Source organism: Malurus melanocephalus, unplaced genomic scaffold (genome assembly GCF_030028575.1).
Source record: "Malurus melanocephalus ecotype Western Australia unplaced genomic scaffold, MMel_1.1 scaffold_712, whole genome shotgun sequence".
Lineage (NCBI taxonomy): Eukaryota > Metazoa > Chordata > Aves > Passeriformes > Maluridae > Malurus > Malurus melanocephalus.
Window position 1 is genome coordinate 119,052 of NW_026623944.1, and position 18,386 is coordinate 137,437.

Sequence of the window (18,386 nt, forward strand, 5' to 3'; positions counted from 1 at the left end):
TAAATTATTCAGCTTCTGTTGTTGCCTCAGCTTTAAAACGACATTGATGTTTCCTGAGATAACTGCTGGCTGGAACCTGGGAGCCTGACTGGTCCTGGTGACTGCAGGTGACAAGAGCACAGGAAGYGTTTTCCTCTCTAAGGAGAAAGGAGACACGCTGGAGTAAGGTGAACCAGTGTGGATCCATGTCCTTGTACCAGGAGGGTACTGCAAGTGCTCAGGGAGGAGCAGCTCCCCTCAGTGACTGCAGCCCTGGACTCATTCTCCAGCATCTCTTAAGTGGCTGCGTTCAAGAAGGGCCGCACTTCCTTCTCCGGGTGAAGACACATCCAGCTTCCTCAAAATGTTAAAGCCCGTTGCTACATTATTTACTCTTCTCCACAGTGATGTGTTTAAGGTTCTTTGCTTCACACACTGTACACCTCATTCCCTTAAATGAAAGAAAGAACAGCTGCCTGGCAGCAGCCAGCAAGTGCCTGGTGCTGGGCGATCACTTCTCTGGTTACACGGTGGATACCAAAACCGAGGAAGGAGCCTTGCATTCCTTCACAGCTACATCATCACGCAGCTGAAGAGTTTCTCCAAAGGTCAGAGGCAGAACTTTGTATTGTGAAAAAACAAAACTCTTTGTAGCTGAAGGAGTAGCTCTCCAGAGACCTCTGCCTTCTAAATTTCTGACAGAGCTTCTTTTCACCCCTGATTGCAGTTGCTGCTGGAATTCAGTGTTTTCATCTCAGTTGTGAACCTGGAATGCAATGGCACTGAGGCACCAGGGATGCTGAACCCCATCTCAGAAGCTGTCTCAGGATAACAGGGGGAGAAATTATTTTCCATGTAGGTACGATAAATATTGTAGCATCCCAGGAACAGCAATTAAGTGAATACTGGAACACTGGCTTGCAAAACGTCCCTAAAGCCCATTGGGGTAACCAGGGGTCATTTGATATTATTCACTGAAATCTTGGTTACTTTTTATCAATATGAGTTTGCTCTGTTTTAGACAATATTCCTATTTTGTTTTGGGTGGGGTTGTTTTTTTTTTTCCATGTAAATAATGTCCCTTTGCAGAGTCCCAGTTTAATTCTGTGATAGCTTTTGTGGGTACAACATGACACTGAGTCCACCTTCAGTTGTCTGAAGGCCTTTAAGGTAACGATCATATGCTCCGATATCACTAAGGAGAGAACACAGAATAAAATTTTAGGGAATGAGCAACCCAGACAATCTCAGTTCAGCATCTGGAAACAGCTAAATGTTAAGGAACTGCCTGAGACCCTAGTCTTTTGAAGTGTTTTCATGAAAATGGTAAGAGGTTTTGGAATTAAAAGCTATTAACTTTTAAGTGTTGTATTTGTTATTTTTAAAGCTCTCCCCGACTCTGATTTCTTAGTCAGGGTTGTGCCCATAGTGTTGGTTTCTCCAGAACTGCCAGGATGTTCCTGTTAGATATGATAGGCAAGATAACAGCGACAAACTGCTAGTAAAGCAAGTTACTCTGAGGTGTGAGTTTTCAGCACTGATATATGCAACTCATCTGTCTACAGTTAGATAGGGGCAACTTTTGGAGATGCCTCAGATGAGGTGGTAATGAGTGAATGAGACCTGTTAGAGGCACCAATGGGAAGTGTTCAGGAAATTATAATTAACAAGGGACAGCAATTAATGGAGCAAAGAGACCAGTTTTCTTAGAGGTGATGCCTCTGCCAGCTTCACAAACCACCTGGGAAAGAAATGGTTTTTAGTGTGTTACATACTCAAGGCAAAATGCTCTGTTCTCACCTGTCTTCAGGGAAGGGAGAAAGCAGGCAGATACCTGCCACCTCACAGCTCATGCTCCCAAAATCGCCGGTACTTCTAGAGCTATGGATATGTGACTGGTAGTAATATTAACCTGAACTCCATACAATTACTTCAAGATCCATGGGTCTGCTGCAGCGTGTGACCTCCCCAACATCTGGGGATACCTCAGTGACCTGAGCTCTTGGTATCTTCATGCACCTCTGAATTGTGGGTAAGTTGCTGAGGGCTGTTTGCAGGCAAAACTCCAGGTCTTAGTGGGGAAGCAGAGACTTTGTGGCTTGGCCAAGCTTGCCAGGACAATACCTATTGGTAGTATTTCTTTGTCAGAGGAGCTCTGACCTGCAAATATATTGTATTGAGGCACTTTTCTCATTCCTCACAGTGGTAGAAAGGTTCTGCTTCAGTGGTGAGGAGCTGGGGTGATTCCGTCTTACCACATCTGCCACAGCACCATGTAGTCACCATTCCAGACCCCAAAGTCACAACAGCTCTTTTCTACCTTGCACACAGTCCCAGGGCTTCCTTCCCTGCACCCTGCTGCAGCTGTGGGTATGGGGAGTCCTGGGCCAGAGGCAATGAGCCCCTTGGCCCTCCCAGCATTGTACAGGGCTTCCCTCTGCCCTCTCCATTCTTGTGGAGGCGATGAGGCATCACTGGGTAGCCAGGAACCTCTAGGATTGAGCCAGTCTGAGACTGCTTGTCCTTTGCAGCCAAAGGGTTTGCTGCCCCAGGGATTGGCCCATGCTCGAGTTTGCCTGTTCTGGGTTTGTGAAAGTCACCAGTGCCAGAGGTTGCACAAAGCCRAGTTAAACCCAATCTCAAAAAAACGGGAAGGGTGAGGGGGGCAATTTCGTGGGCATCGTTACACTGCTTCTCCCTGAGGTTTGCTAGGAGGTAAGCCCAGATGGATTGTAGGGCACAGGTTAGGGCTTTATGTCCTGGTGGATGTAGGATCTGGAGGAAGTTTGCTTTATGATGAGGGAGCAACTTTGAATCGGTTCATGAGATCTGGCTAGTAATGGCCTGCGTTGGAGTGTGGACTTGTGTTTGTATTCATGACATGCAGCTATGGGGCTGGAGGGAGTGGAACCAAGGATCTGAGGCATTTATAGACATTGACTCTGAAGGTTAAGAGCAGCAGCACTTTTTAGACCAAATGTAGTGTGCCAGCAGTTGCAGAGCCCATCCTTTTGGTAGCAAACATTTGAGCTCTACCTGAATGGAAGGTGGAGTCTATTTGATCTCAAAAATCAGAGGGAATCCAGACTTCCAAGGAAGTGCTGAATGACACTGGACAAAGGAAAGGTGTTTTTCCTAGACTGAGGTAAGCACTCTGCTTTACCCTAATGCTGAACTTGGCCTTTGCTCAGTATAAAAATCTCAATTTCTGTGTGATGCAAAGCATTTTGCCATCCTAATGTGCTCTGTTGATCTACTTTTCCAGCCTCCAGTTCATATAAGCTTTTCTGGTGGTGGGCTGGGCTGTTTTGTAGGAATTCCCTAGAGAGATATGGCTGGCAGAACATTTGTTTGCTTCTCTCTGAAGCTGCAAATGTCAGAAGCTGTATTTATCTGTATAATGCCCAGGCTCTTTCCAGGTGTGATCACCTCATGGCTGTGCATTCACTGGTCTGGCCCCAGTACCTGGCTGATAGCACCTTGGCCTTCTTGACCCTGTAACTGGTGAAAAGGACCACGTGAATGGTAGCTGGAAATGGAAACTAAACCGTGTGGATCCCCTGCAGCACCCCAAGTGCTTTGCCAGGCTGGCCCCGCTTCAGCATCTGGAGCCAAGATGGGGTAGGCAAAGCCCTAGCAAGGGAGATCACTCCTGCCAGCCAGTCAAGCATTGCTCTGCAGGGTCACCCTGAGCTGGAGCACAAGGAAAGGGTGGGATGGGAGCGGTCTCCAGGAGCTCTGTTCCTTTGGACAATTGGTGTGACTCCCTTGCGTGTCTTTCAGAGAGGGCATGCACCAACCACTGTGGACCCCTTGCCTTCTTGCTGCAAGCAAGGATCTCCTGAAGGGATGCTGGAGCAGGAGTCTGCTGTGCAGGTAGAAGTGGGGAAGGGGCGCGTTCATTGTACTGCAGTGGGCTCTAGGCCCTACAAAGAGCCTGGAGCTGCTGTCACTAGACCTCATTTGCCACATCAGTTCCATCTCGGTGTCCTCCATTTGGGACTGTGCCCAGCCAAGTTCTGCAGGGACCTGTGAACAACCTGAGGTCTTCTGCTCACTGTCTCAGGCCCAGCCTGCGTTGTGTGGCATAGACCAAGAGACAGTGTGGTTTTGGCCACAGAGCTGTGTCATTTTGCTTTATATTGCTGAAGTTTCATCTTCCCTTGTACTGTTTGAAGAGCAGGGTTCATGCACTTGGGTTCCTCCCTGTTAACAGCTCACAGATGTGTTTATGAAGTGTGGCTCAGGCGTGACATTCACTAAACACTGTGCTCAGCCTGGCAGCTCTCCCCAAGCCCTTGACGTGGGACAACCCGTAATCTCCAGACTCCAGGCAGGAACCTCCTTGTTGTGCTGGCTTGCAGTCAGGTGTGTGAGTGGTGATAGGGAGCAGTCCTGCTGCTGATAAACCTCTTCCAGCCTGCTCATGCTTGGTTTCACAGCAGCATTCAGCGTAAGTGGGTTGATCAGAGCTGCAGACCCTGGCTGTCCAGGGTGAGCTGACCTTCTCCTGCAGTGATGACATGCCTACATTACCTGAGGGTGAGTACTTGGGCATGGTCAAGGGCTCTCTGGGGAGCAAAAGGGAGAGGAATCAGGTCAGCTGGTTTCYACAAGGGAGTTTAGTATATTCTGGCTGGTAATATGAACTTCAGTCCAAAGAAAATGGCTCTTCTCCCCAAACAGTTGCAGCTAAATGAACCTCAGTCTGGCAGGAAGGGTTTGCTGCCCTTCTTAGGTAATTGGTAACTTAGCTAAGGTCATCCTTGGAGCCAGTGACGGTGCCTGGCATTGAAGCCAGGTCCCCTGCTGCTCTATTTGTCTTGTCCTTCTCACCACTGCTTTGCTGGGAGAAGGGAGGTGCCCCCAGGTGTTGGTTTTTTGCACTATTGTGATGGTAAATGCTGATTTCTCTGTTAGCACCTTTCTTATTTTAGCCCTCTGGAGCCCTGGGACAGATGCACAGGATGATGTTTCTCTCTCAGCACAGTGCTGTGCTAGCTCTGCTGTGGAGCAGGTGGCTGTGCTGCAACGGCTTTGCTCTCGTGTCCTCACCGGTCATCTGCTGGCAGAGATATATTACCAGRCCTGTGCTTCAGGTGCTTTTCTGTCAATGCTTTCTTCCCTGCATGGCTTCCGGAGGCTGCACCCCGAGCACTGGCCAGGCAAGCCTGGCTTAAGGTTAAAGGCAGCAAGTCTATGGCAGCCACAGCACGAGGACTGTACTGTGATACCTCCCAGCGTGCAGATCCCAGCAGAAAGCACCCTTTGGAGTGCTTTTGTTCATGCAGGCAGGCATGAACAGTCCTGCTGGAGCAGAGGTAGGAAATGCATCAGAACAGACTGCAGAAATCAGGAGCAGTTTTTAAGCATCATTAGCAAGGAGAAGGAAGCTTCTCTACAGAGCATCAGGGCAGACCCTAACGGTGTGGTCTGGACTCCAGCACCTCACCTGAGCATGAGGGCGCTGACAGAGTTGAGGCTGGTCCAAAAGCTATGTCTTAGGCCCAGGCTGATATTAGGCAGGCTCAGAGCAGGTCTCTGATCCCCCCCTTGCACTGGCAGCCTGCTTCTCAGCCCTCTAGGCTTCCCAGTGTTCATTGCACAGACCTGCCTGAGCCATGTCATGGTCCAAAAAAGGTCGTGCATTTGGAAAATAGGAGATAGAAAGCAGTTGCTGGGCTGCTGCATCTCTCTCAGCCGCTGTAAATGTTATGTTGTTAGTAGAGATGTAGTGCCTGAGCAAAAAGCTCTCATGTATTGTCTTCAGTCACAGTCTATATATTTTTTGATGAGGCAAAAATAGCTTTTCTTTTTCAGGATATGCAGAGAGCAGAGGCTCCTGCTAACATCAAAGGATAGTGACAGCTTTCCCCTGGGTGTGCATGGCCTCAGCTGACAGGAGCAGGAGCTGTGTTAATTCTTGCCTTGCTTTGACTCTGTGTGAAAGGAAAGATGTTCTGGTCTCATTTTCCTGTTCAGGTCTCTTGACCAGCTTATTTCACTCTCCACTCTCCACTGCTGCTGGATCCAGCACTGTACTTCAAAGGAAAAGTGATAGTTTGCAAATGACAGAACAAGATCTTGAACATGTTACTTAGAAAATCCATTAGCAGCAGGCAGGAGCTGCAGGCTTTCATAGAGCTGTGGGCTGTAGCCCACCAGGGGATCCTTATCAGCAAGATCAGTCTGCTGTGTAGAGGCAGCCCCTTGCCACCATGCTCTGTGCAGATTAAGCTGTTTCTGATATCTGCCTTCCTCACAGTTCTGAACCTGTTCCAGCTGGAGCAGAACGCAAAGGGCACCCATGAACGGGGAAGGGAGGAGCCAAATGGCAACACAGATGTCGTCTGTATCTGCAAATGCTCAGCAGGGACCGAGTTAACCTTGACCTTGACTTGTACAACCAGTGACAGCCTAGAACTACCTCTTCTGTTAAGGGTGCACAGAAATGGGCTGTCGAAAAGCTCATTATTCATGATTATGTAATGGTAGAGGATTGTGCATGGTGAAGAGGCCAGTCTGATGCTGGCCTCAGAGAGCTTGCCCTCTCTTCAGCTGTAAAAATGCTCATTGACAGGTTGCTTCCCTTCTTACAAACCTGCCAGGGGCCTTCCTTCCCTTCTTTTTCTGCTTTGGGATTTCTCCTTTGCCAGCTGTGCTGACTGTTATTCCAGCTCTATCCCTTGTATGGGAATGTGAGCAGGTCTTTCACTTCCTGCATGCTCTGCTTCATCTGCTGTGAGATGGTTCAGCTCCCCTTGCATCCTGCCCTGGGGATCTCCCTTGGGAGGATCAGCCATCAGCCTCTGTGGTTTGTACTTTGGGGCTCTGGTGAAATCTCCAGTAAGCAGAAAGGAGCATGGGCAAAGGGTTTCCTCAGGCTGGTGCATAAAATGAGAACAAACTCGCTTGGCAGATATCTTCCAGACGTGACTTCTTGTGCCTTGACTCTTACCAGTCCTATTAAGATCTGCAGACCTGTCCTAGATCATGTGGGCAGAGGTGAGAATGATGGGAGAATAGAACTTGGGCATATGGATTTATCTGTCTTGAATCATGTGGATTGAGATRAGGATGATGAAAGGATAGAATTTAAGCATTTAGATTTATCCTTTCATCAGATGAATTTTCCCAATGCTTTTGCTTTTCTCCTTCTTCTGGGTTTGCGGCATCTGCCTGTTCACGGTGTTCTGCTGGCTGGCTGCTGGAGGCTTTGCTACTGTGGCCTTTCTGGAGATGCTGTACCCTGCTGAATGCTGCCTTCTGCTCAGAAGGCAGAAACCTGCCAGTAGGTTTTGTTTCTGCTGCAGGCCCCATTGAGAGCACCCAGGTTTTTTTTTTAATACAGATAGAAGAAAAAGTTCCTGTAAGACAGACAGTGTGGTTTCTGTTTCTGAGCATTGTGAGTTGAATCTCCTGATCTTCCCTGATTATCCTATGGGCACCCTAGGCGTTACCTTTAACTGCTCTTAATCTTAGCATCTCTTGTAGTGTGTTTTGAGGACTGACAAATTCTTCTCATATGATGAGAAAGGATTGAGGCTATCACCTGCAGACCTGCACACTTGATACTGCAAGGTAGAGCGGTCCAAACGAGCACTGGCTCGAGAGAAATTCCTAGGTTGGGCAGCTGCTTAAAAGCAAACTACTTCACTGATGTGAGGTTTTGGTACCTGTGCTGGAAATAATGCCTCAAAGGTGAGGGTCATGCTCACTGTTGGACACAAGCCCACATAAGCAAAGGAATGTCCAAGCAAATGCCAAGGGCTGTTGCCCTTGGCAAGGGTTCATCACACATCCCCAGCTGGCAGCACTGACTTTAGGTTCCAGGACAGTGGTACTAGTAGTTGGAAATAACTGTATGACCTCTGAGATGTGGGTTGGACCTTTCCACAGCATCTAGACAGGATGCCCATAGCAGTACATGGCTTGGTGCCAGGAGTGGAGTTTGCATCTCACTGCCAGTGCTGGAGTTCTTTGGTGGTTGAGGTGACTGTGCTGCACACGCCCCGGGTGTTTCTTTGCTGGACCTTCTCTGTCTGCTGCTCATGAGCTGCTCCAAGCTCTCTGTCAGCTTGGTTGAAAAGACAAGTGGGCAGACAGGATAAAGAGGGCAATGCAGCAGGATGCATGTGTGCCAGGCTGGAATAGTGTGGTGATTTGCTTCTTGCCTATCTTTGTGTCCCAGAAAACACTGTGAGATCAGGACAGGTCCCKGAACTCATTTACACTTGGGAATCATCTACTTACAGCATTTATCAGCTCATCCAGAGTGGGCTCCGGCCAAGTGTGGGCACCTTTTACAGGAGGAGGCAATGCTAAGACCCTCCCTTTTGTTATCAGTGGTAAGCAGCAGGAGCAGGAGGGAGCTCCTCCTTGGGTGGGAATGAGAGCAGGCACTGCCAGAAGAGATTAGAGCAGGACACTGACCACAGCCAGGGATAGAGCAGCTTGTGAATCTCTAACTGCAGCCTTTGAAATCCAGCCTGAGCCTCTGGTTTGACTTCCCCTTTGCTTATTACCTTGGCCACGGCTCCAATTCAATGGTGATTCCAGGTGCTTCCAGGCTTCTCATGTTGGGGTGAAGGGGCTAGTGGCATTAATGCTGTGAGAGCAGGAGGACACCTGGGAATAGCAACAGAAGAAGCCTCTTCTCAGGGCCCGGAGAGTGTGGCATGAGAAAAAATTGACTCTGAAACCAGGACAGAGGGAAAGAGAAAAATTTAGAATGTCAGCAGACAAGGGGAGATTTTTCCTGAAGGAAAAGAAAGCAAAGGAGAGTAGAAGCACCATCCCATGTGCTGCACTGTGTTTTTGACTTCAGAAGGGCTTGGAGCACTTAGCAAAGTGCAGATTTGAGGCTTCTTTTCTTTGGGAATTGCTGGCAGCAGCCTCCTGGCACTTCACAGTTTGGATGTCCACAACTGTAGAGCATGATGCCTGCGTATAGGATTTAGCAGCCACATAAGAGTGTAAGAGGTGTATAATAGCAAGTGAGGCAATTTATTTGCTGCCCTGGAAATTTTTTAGGAGGGCGAAGGAGAATGGAAAGAAACTCTGCAAATTCCAAATAAAGGAAAATCAGCAGAGGCAGTTTCTGCATCTAGAAGCAGTTGCTGTCTGTTGTGGGGCACACAGATAATGAGTGAATGTGTGCAGGCATGAGGCACATGTTAGTGGGTGGTTGTAACTGTGCAGTGCATGTGTCTGTGTCTGGGTGAGCTGGGCTGGTGCTCACTAGGGTATGTGTGTGCATCTTCTCGATGTGCACACCTGCTCGTGTTCATGGAGTCTGCATTTCTCGCTGTTAGTGGTCCCTTTTGCTGAAATTCGGGAGATGGCAGTCACCCAGCCCGTGCTTCCATTTCCTAGGGAGCAAATTGTCCTGAGCAATAGGCAGGCAGTCCAATTGTGCAGCCTAACATCAGAAGGACAATATGACTGTGGATCAGCTTTTRCCCTTTGAGCCGAGCTATTCCATCTTCTGTGGTGGAATATTTGGTCTGACTGCAGGTGTCTGATGCCCTGCATCTCTCTGTGCAGCTCAGGAAGGTGCATGCTGAGCATGGGGCGCAAAAGGGCAGCGCCTCTGGCACACTCCAGCCTTGGCACGTTTTCTAAGGCCTGGGCCTTAGCATCCAGAGGGTCAGGAGGGAATCCCAACCCCGCTCCTCTGTGGAATTCTCTGGGACTTGCCAGACTCCTTGGCATGTCTGTGGGGCTGCTTTTCCTCTGCTGTTCCTGAGGTGGTACCTGCAGCTCTGAACCCCCCCTACACTTGGCAGCAGTCATTTGCTTTCTGGAGATGGCTTGGTATTAAATAGCCTGCCTGACACAATAATGGAGAGAAAATGAACAAATTCCATTAGCAGCTGGCGATCCCTGCCGGGTCTGCATTGGAGAGAGGACGGAGCCTGTATTTTTAGATAGAATGCAATGTAACTTACTGGCTCTCTCAAAGCTGGGGAGTAGATAACCAAGGAGGGAGAGAGGGGACACCAGGCTCAGGTTTCAGCTGAAGTGCTGGACTATGGCAGCACGAAAGGGCAGGTCCGGTCCAGACGTGGCTGTGAGTATACAACACACTTCTTCTTCATGCCCACAGAGACCTCTGCTTTGCTTTTCTGCTTGCTTTCTGCCTGTAGTCTCTGCTGCTGGATGTGCTGGGGCTTTGGGAGCTCCTTTGCTGCAGGACCATGTCAAGTTTTACCATTTTAATCTTCAGAGTTCCATGTGTGTGCCATGCGTGACAGAGTCTGGCTGAGCTGTGCTTTGATTTTCCAAGGGTTTTCTGCTTTGTCATCGGTTCTGACCTGAGAAGCAGAGGCTTCTAGCAGTGTCTGGCGTTGGAAAAGCTCTTTGCATTCAGCCCATTGCTTGAAGCTGTCAATGTTTCCTCACTGGACCACAGACAGCACGCAGAGCTCAGAGCGTGAATGTGCACTTCTAAGCACAAGGCTGGTGTTGCATTCTGCCTCTTGCAGTCGATCCTTCTGTATGAGCAGMGCACTGAGGCACGGTGTTGTGTCTCTTCTGGGTTCACAGCTTCCCAAAGCCACAGCTCTGCAGTGAATGTGGGGGCTGKTCCCTGCTAGATGGGGCTCTCCTGTGAGGTGGGAGCAGGCAGAGCCAGCTGGCACAGGAGGTCATGCCATCAGCACGTGTTCCCCCTGCACGCGGAGCCTGCGCACCGGGACGGGTCACCACCTGTCCTGTTGGCCTGGGGGCTGCCCTAGAGGGGCCATGGCACCCTGCCACTGTGCTGGTAGCCTGGTCTGAGCTCTGGGCCTGGCCTASCAGGGCCAGGACACCCCGTCTGTGGGCCTTACCTCTGCGGGGGGAACAGGATCCTGATGGGCCCAGGACATGGCAGGGTTTCACTGTCATAGGAGGGTCAGGCAGAAAGGATGAGCTGGGGGAGACAGATGGAGGAGACCAGAAGGCATCTGAGTTATGCTGCTCCAAAGTCCCAACTCAAATGTCTGAGACCGCAAAGAGAAGTGAAGAGAGGAGCCCTGAACCTGTGTGGTGCATCATCCTCCATAGTATGCCTCCCGTGCGTTTGTCTCTGGCTGTGTTGCTTCCAGCTCCTGTCCAGGAGCTTCCTAATCCTGGACGCTCCTCTGCAACCAGGCCGTGGGCCATACAGGATGGGCTGGAGTGGCAGAAGAGAGGCTCTCCTAGCCCGGGAGGTTCTTTGGTCAGCTCCAATATGAGTGGTACAAGAGGGGCTCTGATTTTCCCTTGGAGCTGAGGACAGAGGAGTGTGTCCCTCAGCCCTGCCGTGGATGTCTCGTGGCTCTTGGCTGCAGAGAACCCTTTGGGCTGGCCTGAGCAGGCAGGTGCAAGCTCACAGTTACCAGTCCCAATTCSCAGACTCACAGACCACTGCATTTCCACCCTGTTCTCCAGCTTCCAGTGAGCCATGCCATTGTCTTCATTTGCTGCCTCACACTGCTAAGTAGTGTTGCTCGAAGTATTGCTATGCCTTGCCTGGGCTGGCTGTGGTGTAGCAGGTCAGGGAGATGCTGTCCAAAATGAGAGTTGTGGCTTTCACAGCTGGGAGGTGCTCGGCTGGTCCTGTTGTCCCTGGTGCCAGGACCTGAGCTCACTGCTGTGGCTACACAGTGGCTTCTGGAGGAGGGTGAGGGTGGCCTCACTACAGCTCCATCGTCGTAGTCCTTCAGCCCAGACTCACAGTGATTTCCCAGGCCAAGAGAGGCTGTTGTGGTAGCAGGAGCTCCCTCTCTACTGTCCCTGTAGTGTGACAGGACAAGCTGGATGCTCTTTACTTAAGTCCAGGTCCCAACCCTTCTTCTTCCTGTTTGATTTGGGGTGCGTCAGTCTGTCCCAGCAGTTCCCAATGTGACCTGCCTATCCTTTGCCTTTTCTGCCTGCTCTCTGCAGCTTTGTTCTCTGCAGCTGATTGAAGAGCTGACCCAGTGCTGGTGGTGGGGGAGAACAAGGAGACTCTGAGTTTCATGCTTTTTCTTTTTGTCCCCAAGGCCGATGCTGCAACCAGTTTCTTGAGAGCTGCAAGATCTGGGAATCTGGACAAAGCCTTGGATCACCTCAGGAATGGGGTAGATATTAACACGTGCAACCAGGTATGTGAAACACACAGGGCTTCTGGTACTATCTGTAGTTCRTGTGAAAATGTGGCTGACCAGAGGGCAGACCTGGAACAGTTGTCTTTGGGGCTAGGAGGGCAATAATAGCTATAAAGATCTGGGGAGCCTGGATGTCCTGGTTGGAATATAGCAAAGGACATTAACAGGTAAGCAGAGAGGGCTCCTTTAAAGAAACAAGCAACCGGGACAATAGGAAGGGGCTCAGCTCTTCTCAGAGGGTCGAGCAGATAGCTGTGAAGAGCAGCACAGTGGTAGAACATCAGAGGAGCGGCTCTTGGAGGTTATTCCCCTTACCTGCATTGCTGCAGTGCTGAGACTTTTGGATTCCCAGAAGTTTCAGTTTATCACAAGCGGTGAATGTTTGCAAAATGCCAGTTGTCGTGTTAGGTGGGAGGAGCCCTCCTCATCAGAACAGAAACAAGTTTGTACAGGAACAAAGAGCTGTGGGCACTGAGGAATTGTTTGCACATCATCATCAGAACATTTTGTATCTCTGTAGCTGTCAGATGCAAGTGGCTGAGCCTGAAATGGGGCAGGTGCTGTAGGGACAGACTCAGGGGGCTTAGGCTGAGCAGGGGGAGCAGACAGGCTGTGCTGTCACTGCTTTCTGGAGCAGAGGTGTTGCTGAGAGGGCTGACTCAGCAGACAGTACAAATGAACGTTCATCTGTTTCACTAGCAAGTCCCCACACCAAGTGAAGTTCAGACCTACTGATTTGTGCACTGCGGCAGCCAGTGCAGTTACTGGAGGCAGCTTCCCACGGGGCAAGCAGAGTGCACCATGGATGTTCACTCATTTCTGATAGCAAGCCTAAAAGTACAGGGAGGATTTCTGCATCCATTGGTCTTGTAATGCTCTAGTCTAGACGAACATGGGGCTCTGGAGAGCGCTCTGTGTATAATTACAACAGGGTGACCCACCCACAAGCTAAAGATGATGACTTTGAACTTCTTCCTCACCAAAAGAGATGTCTGCACTGCACAGTCCTGTCTGCACTGACCAGCTTCAGGTTCTGTTTCCAGTCAGATTTCTGGTACTAGTGAGGGGAGTTAACACTTTGATGGCAAGATGGTAGCCACAGTGGTATGACGCTCCTCTTTCAGTGATTGGTTCTTGCCATTTCCCTGAGGTTAGATGGCACTTTGGGGTTTCCGTCTGAGGAATATCAGACCTGTGAGAAAGGTCCAACCTCACATGTCCTGTATAGAATAAAGAGGGATATATGTGGTCAGACCTATCCCACAGGCCCTGTATTCTTACTCAAGTGCAGAGACCTTGACATGCCATCTGATCGTCATCCCACCGATTTCACCTCCTCCATTGCTTCGTCAGCGTCTTCATCGTCCACTTGTGTTTCAAATTCCACCATGGTCCCATCTCATCTGTGAGGAGCTGGAGGACTGAGGAKGAGTGCACCTTGCTGTCAGGACTCTCACCAGCAGGAAACAGCACCATGCTGGCAGATGGGTGCCCAGGAGATAGTCTTTGTTGAGGTGGCCAGTCCTGATGGGCAGTCCAGAGAAGGGCCCTGTGTTTTTCTGCAGGGCTACATTTGTCACATTGATAGCCAGTGACTGGGATTTCTGGGAATTATTTGCAGCATTTGGTGAGGAAAATACAGCACTTTTCAAATTACGCACATCCTGTGGCAGTTTTGGGTCAGATGAGCTGTCTAGCCAGAGCAAATGTGCAAAACAGCCTGTATTGTTCCGGGAGCTGAAATACCGATGGGCCACCAATGAAAACAATCTTCTCCCACTTGGGAGAAGTGAAGGACAAGGAGAAAAAGTGGCATCTGAAAATGCCTGTAGGTATTTAACCTCTTTTCCAGCAAATATCCCAGCCCTTTTGTTCACGTCTGGGAAGTGGAAGAGGGTATCAGAAATARTGGAGCAGATGCTGTCTTAGTAGCCTTGAGGATGCTGTGTGGCCAGACACCTCTCCCTCTGACAACCTGGGGGTGCTAAAGGGACACTGGCCAGTCCTCTGCTTCTAATGTTCAGGTTCCACAGGTAGTAAGAAGACAAGCTAAATTGGGACACACACAGAGATGTTCCTGAGAGGTTCCTTTAGCTCTTTGGGAGCTTCCTGGAACTGGTAGAGCTTAACAATGACACACCCAACATCTTCTCTACACTCTTTGCTGCAGCAGAACTCCAGGGAAACAAAGCCCACCATGTGCTTCAGGATGGGGTGTTGGTGGGCAGTCTGAGAGCCAGAGACAAGCCAGCTTCTGGACCAGAAGCTCACAAACTGTTGTGAATTGAATTTGGCTGCTGGTTGATAAAATCACTGTCCCAAGCAGGGCTTCTCACTGCACATCTGTCTGTGTAAATGTTAAAAGTTTGCATGTGCACTTACACAGCAGCTGTGGTGCATCCTTGCTCTGGGCTGTGCATAAAGCTCAGTTCTCTGCTTTAGGTGTGAAAAACCTGACTGTGAGGAGGGGCACACCATGGAAAGTAACTTGAAGAAAGACAGGATTTGACATCAGGGATGTGCCAGGAGCACGGAGGACTGAAGCAGTGCCTGTGCCTCGAGCACATAACACTGAGCTGTGGTACCACCCATCTGTAGGAAATTGCCTTCATGGAGGCATGGAGAAACCTCCAGCATTAGTCAGCAACTCAGCGTTCAGTTATGTRAAGTTTGCCTGGCAGCATAGAGCTGTTTGTGGCACCATGGCTGGTGAGCTGGATGCCAGTGCTGAGCTCAAGGGCAAGGCAATGGCCCCAGCAACCACCAGGCTGGACTTTCTCCAGCATGGAACAAGTGCCCTCAATCATGTCTGCACAGGAGCTCTGAGTAGGTTGCTCCCCAGAGAGCTCCATCCCCRGATGATGACTAATTCCCCTCTCCCACCTTTGCCTCCTCCAGAATGGGCTGAATGCCTTACATCTGGCCTCCAAGGAAGGCCATGTGAAAATGGTGGTGGAGCTGCTGCATAAGGAGATCGTTTTGGAGACAACGACCAAGGTAAGGACAACAAAGTTTGGTCACAGTGGTCACAGCTCCACACACTGCCATTGCTGCCAGCCCCCCTAGCAGTAGCTGAGGAATCGCACTGTTTGCTGTCAGCCCCCAAAGAGACTGTGCCAGTGGCAGTGGTGCTGGGCTAGGAGCTGGGGTCAGGCTCTGGTTTTAGCACAGCCAAGCCTGTGCTGGGCATCTCTAGGTAGGTGGGAGGTACCTCTCCCCTGTGGAAGCCATTGTGGACTTCARAGGGGAGTAACGTGAACCACAACCTGGGCTAGTGCTGTCTTACTGACGTCTCCTCCTGGCACGGGCTGCTGGCTCAGGTCAGTCCATGCTGCCCCAGGGCAGCCCCTGCAGATTCCAGTGCTGAGATGGCCTTGATGCCATTGTCACAAGCCTGGAGAGCTCTGGTAAACAGAGCTCCGCAAATAAACAGAGCTCATGCATCACCACAGCAGGTGTGGTTCTTTCTTGATGACAAGCAAGACAACGGCACAAACAAGCAGGGCTGACAAATGAGCAGCCTCCAGCATGGGTTGAAGGGCTGCAAGAACAGGAGGAGGCCTCAGTTGTCACCTCCCTGGTGCTCTCGCAGGGTTCTGGACACAGAGCAGAGTCTGGCATTCTTCCATACCACCCAAAGGCACAAGTTGGAAGAGCCTGTGTGTGCATTTTCCAGCCTGCTCGTCATCCCTTTCTGTCTGCTGGGATGCCTTGGCTACCAGGATGCACACTGCAGTTTTGCCTGAAGACTGCCAGCTCAGCTACCCCATCCTCCCTCCCCTCCTCATCTCTCAGTGCTGGAGAAGCACAGCACCTGACAGTGCATACAGCTTTTGCTGCCAGTAACTTCATGGGAGAGATGAAATCACTCTCTTCCCTGGCCAGCAAACAGGAAGGGTGGCTGGCTGGTCTACAGCAGGGATGGAATATGGACTGAAAGCTGCACGGCCTTCTAAAGGTTTTCCTGGCCAGCTGCTCTGGTTGCGTACCTGTTAGCACGTGTCAAGCCCATCTTTCCCTGGTCTGCTTCAGCCCCCTAAGCACTATCCTGTGGTGTTTTTCAGAAGGGAAACACAGCCCTGCACATTGCTGCCCTGGCTGGACAACAGGATGTGGTCCGGGAGCTGGTGAACTATGGGGCCAACGTCAATGCACAGTCGCAGGTAAGATGACTTGGTCTGAAATGGAAAAGACATCCATCATGTGTGATGGTGGTGTCCTCATGGTGGGAACTGTGCCCAGCACGGGCACTTCAGTAGCCATTTGCAGTTCCTCTCTAGTGCCGCTCAGGAGCAAGGACTGCTCTGCCAGACTCCTGAAAGGAGACAAGTGTGCAAATGGTGTGGAGGGTTGAGGCAAATGGGGAGACCAGCGTGGTCTCTGCTGAGGGAGTCCGTGTCAGCACACACAAGCATGCTGAACTCAGCCTGGGAAAACTCATGGCTGATGCCTCCCTGGCAAAGCTTGGAGATCTCCAGCAACCCCTGCAGTTACACACACTGTGCTTCCTTTGCTTTTCCTCCCTTGAGCCTGGTAGGGCTGAAAGCTCTTCAGATTTTGCCTGATGGGAGAATTGTCCCTGAAGCTAGGGATAATACTGGCAGTGAGCAGAAGGCAGTGTCTCCTGGCCTGACTCTCATCAAGCATTGCCTGTTTTTTTCTGGGTATGTGGAAGCTTGGGCTCTAGCTCTCTGTGATTGCTTTGGTGTTGTCAGGTTTGGTTGTTTGTTTTTTTGGTTTTTTTTTCGCACCCACAATGAATACTTCTGCCCCTGTACAGTGACCTGGGGGTGTGGACGTTGATGGGGTGTAGGTCTTCAAAGAACTCAAGAAATACAAGGTAGAGTTGTGCTGATGTGCATGGCCCTGTGTTTGCAGAAAGGCTTCACACCTCTCTACATGGCAGCGCAGGAGAACCACCTGGAAGTTGTGAAGTTCTTGCTGGAAAATGGAGCCAACCAGAATGTGGCCACAGAGGTGAGGTCCTTGTGGATGAACCTATGGCCCTGCTTGTGGGGGCTGTTGTGGGATGTGCTGGGTCCTGCCATGGATCCTTGATTCTTTCCCTCTCCTTGGCAGGATGGCTTCACTCCACTAGCTGTGGCTCTCCAGCAAGGACATGAGAATGTGGTTGCTCACCTTATCAACTATGGGACGAAGGGTAAGGTCCGTCTGCCTGCCCTGCACATTGCAGCCCGCAATGATGACACTCGAACGGCTGCGGTGCTGCTGCAGAATGACCCCAATGCTGACGTACTGTCCAAGGTGCGTGGTATTCCCATGCTGTCTCTGGGAGCTTCCCCAAATTCCCAGGGAGAACAGCAGCTTGGTATGCTGTATTCATCCATAGTTTCAGCAGGGAGCATGTATCTGGCTGGGCTGATCCCTCCTTCTTTTCCCTAGACTGGATTCACCCCCTTGCACATTGCAGCCCACTACGAGAATCTTAGTGTGGCCCAGTTACTGCTGAACCGTGGAGCCAGTGTCAACTTCACACCCCAGGTGAGTGCAGAGTGGGAAGCTACTGGGGCTTACCAGAGGAGGATGCTGTGCCTCATATCCAGCAGCAGCTGCCAGAGTATGCTGGTGAGGTGGGACCATGCAGAAAGCAGCACAGAGGCACGGGGAGTTGCAATTAATAACCAGCACAGGCCTTTTCTGCAATGTCTCCTTTCTGTTAGAGGTAGCCATGCACTCCTGAAAGCTCTTGAGGACCTTGTGTCCAGGCTGAGGGAAAGCTGTTGCTGCTGCTGCAGGGCAGACTTCACAGAACCTGCAGTTGGGATGCCTCTTCCAGACCCATGGACGCAGTCCAGTCCATCAGCTCTGTGTAGCTTCTGTCTGCAGCCTTTAGCTGCACAGGCCTCTCCTTCGGGTTCAACAAGCTGTTCCCCTGTGCTGTCCCTAGGCAGAAATGTAGCTCTTCCTGCCCTCTCTCCTTTGTTTGTGCCTTGCCTCCTTGAAATAGTAGGGGCTACTCCTTGTGACAGGCTGTCGTTCCTCCTGACAGAATGGGATCACTCCCCTGCACATCGCTTCCCGCCGAGGCAACATCATCATGGTGCGGCTGCTGCTGGACCGCGGGGCCCAGATAGAGACAAGGACCAAGGTGAGAGCACATCTGTGCACAGCCCTCTGCCTCCCTGAGTTCTTGTGCCCAGTGCTTACCCTGCAAAAATCTTTCTGGGAATGTCAGGGAGGGTCAATGGTGCACTAAGGGGATGCACCAGGTTTTTTTTCTGGAACATGTAGAGGTAAAAGGAGACTGCATGGGTGCAAAGGTGTGCCTTAGGC

General features: G+C 50.7%; 1 protein-coding gene across 7 annotated transcripts in view; it reads left to right on the forward strand.

The window, feature by feature from the left end:
- The window catches only part of ANK1 (ankyrin 1), a 54,150-nt gene that overhangs the window by 14,663 nt on the left and 21,101 nt on the right, over nucleotides 1-18,386 (forward strand). For 6 of the 7 annotated variants that reach the window (XM_057384479.1, XM_057384482.1, XM_057384484.1 and 3 more), the window contains exons 2-8: nucleotides 11,988-12,089; nucleotides 14,991-15,089; nucleotides 16,157-16,255; nucleotides 16,971-17,069; nucleotides 17,172-17,357; nucleotides 17,496-17,594; nucleotides 18,103-18,201. In XM_057384479.1, coding sequence (XP_057240462.1) covers nucleotides 11,988-12,089; nucleotides 14,991-15,089; nucleotides 16,157-16,255; nucleotides 16,971-17,069; nucleotides 17,172-17,357; nucleotides 17,496-17,594; nucleotides 18,103-18,201 — 783 coding nt within the window. Of the gene's footprint in view, nucleotides 1-4,429; nucleotides 4,522-11,987; nucleotides 12,090-14,990; nucleotides 15,090-16,156; nucleotides 16,256-16,970; nucleotides 17,070-17,171; nucleotides 17,358-17,495; nucleotides 17,595-18,102; nucleotides 18,202-18,386 lie in introns of those variants that run through there. The other variant, XM_057384483.1, reaches the window with a different exon arrangement.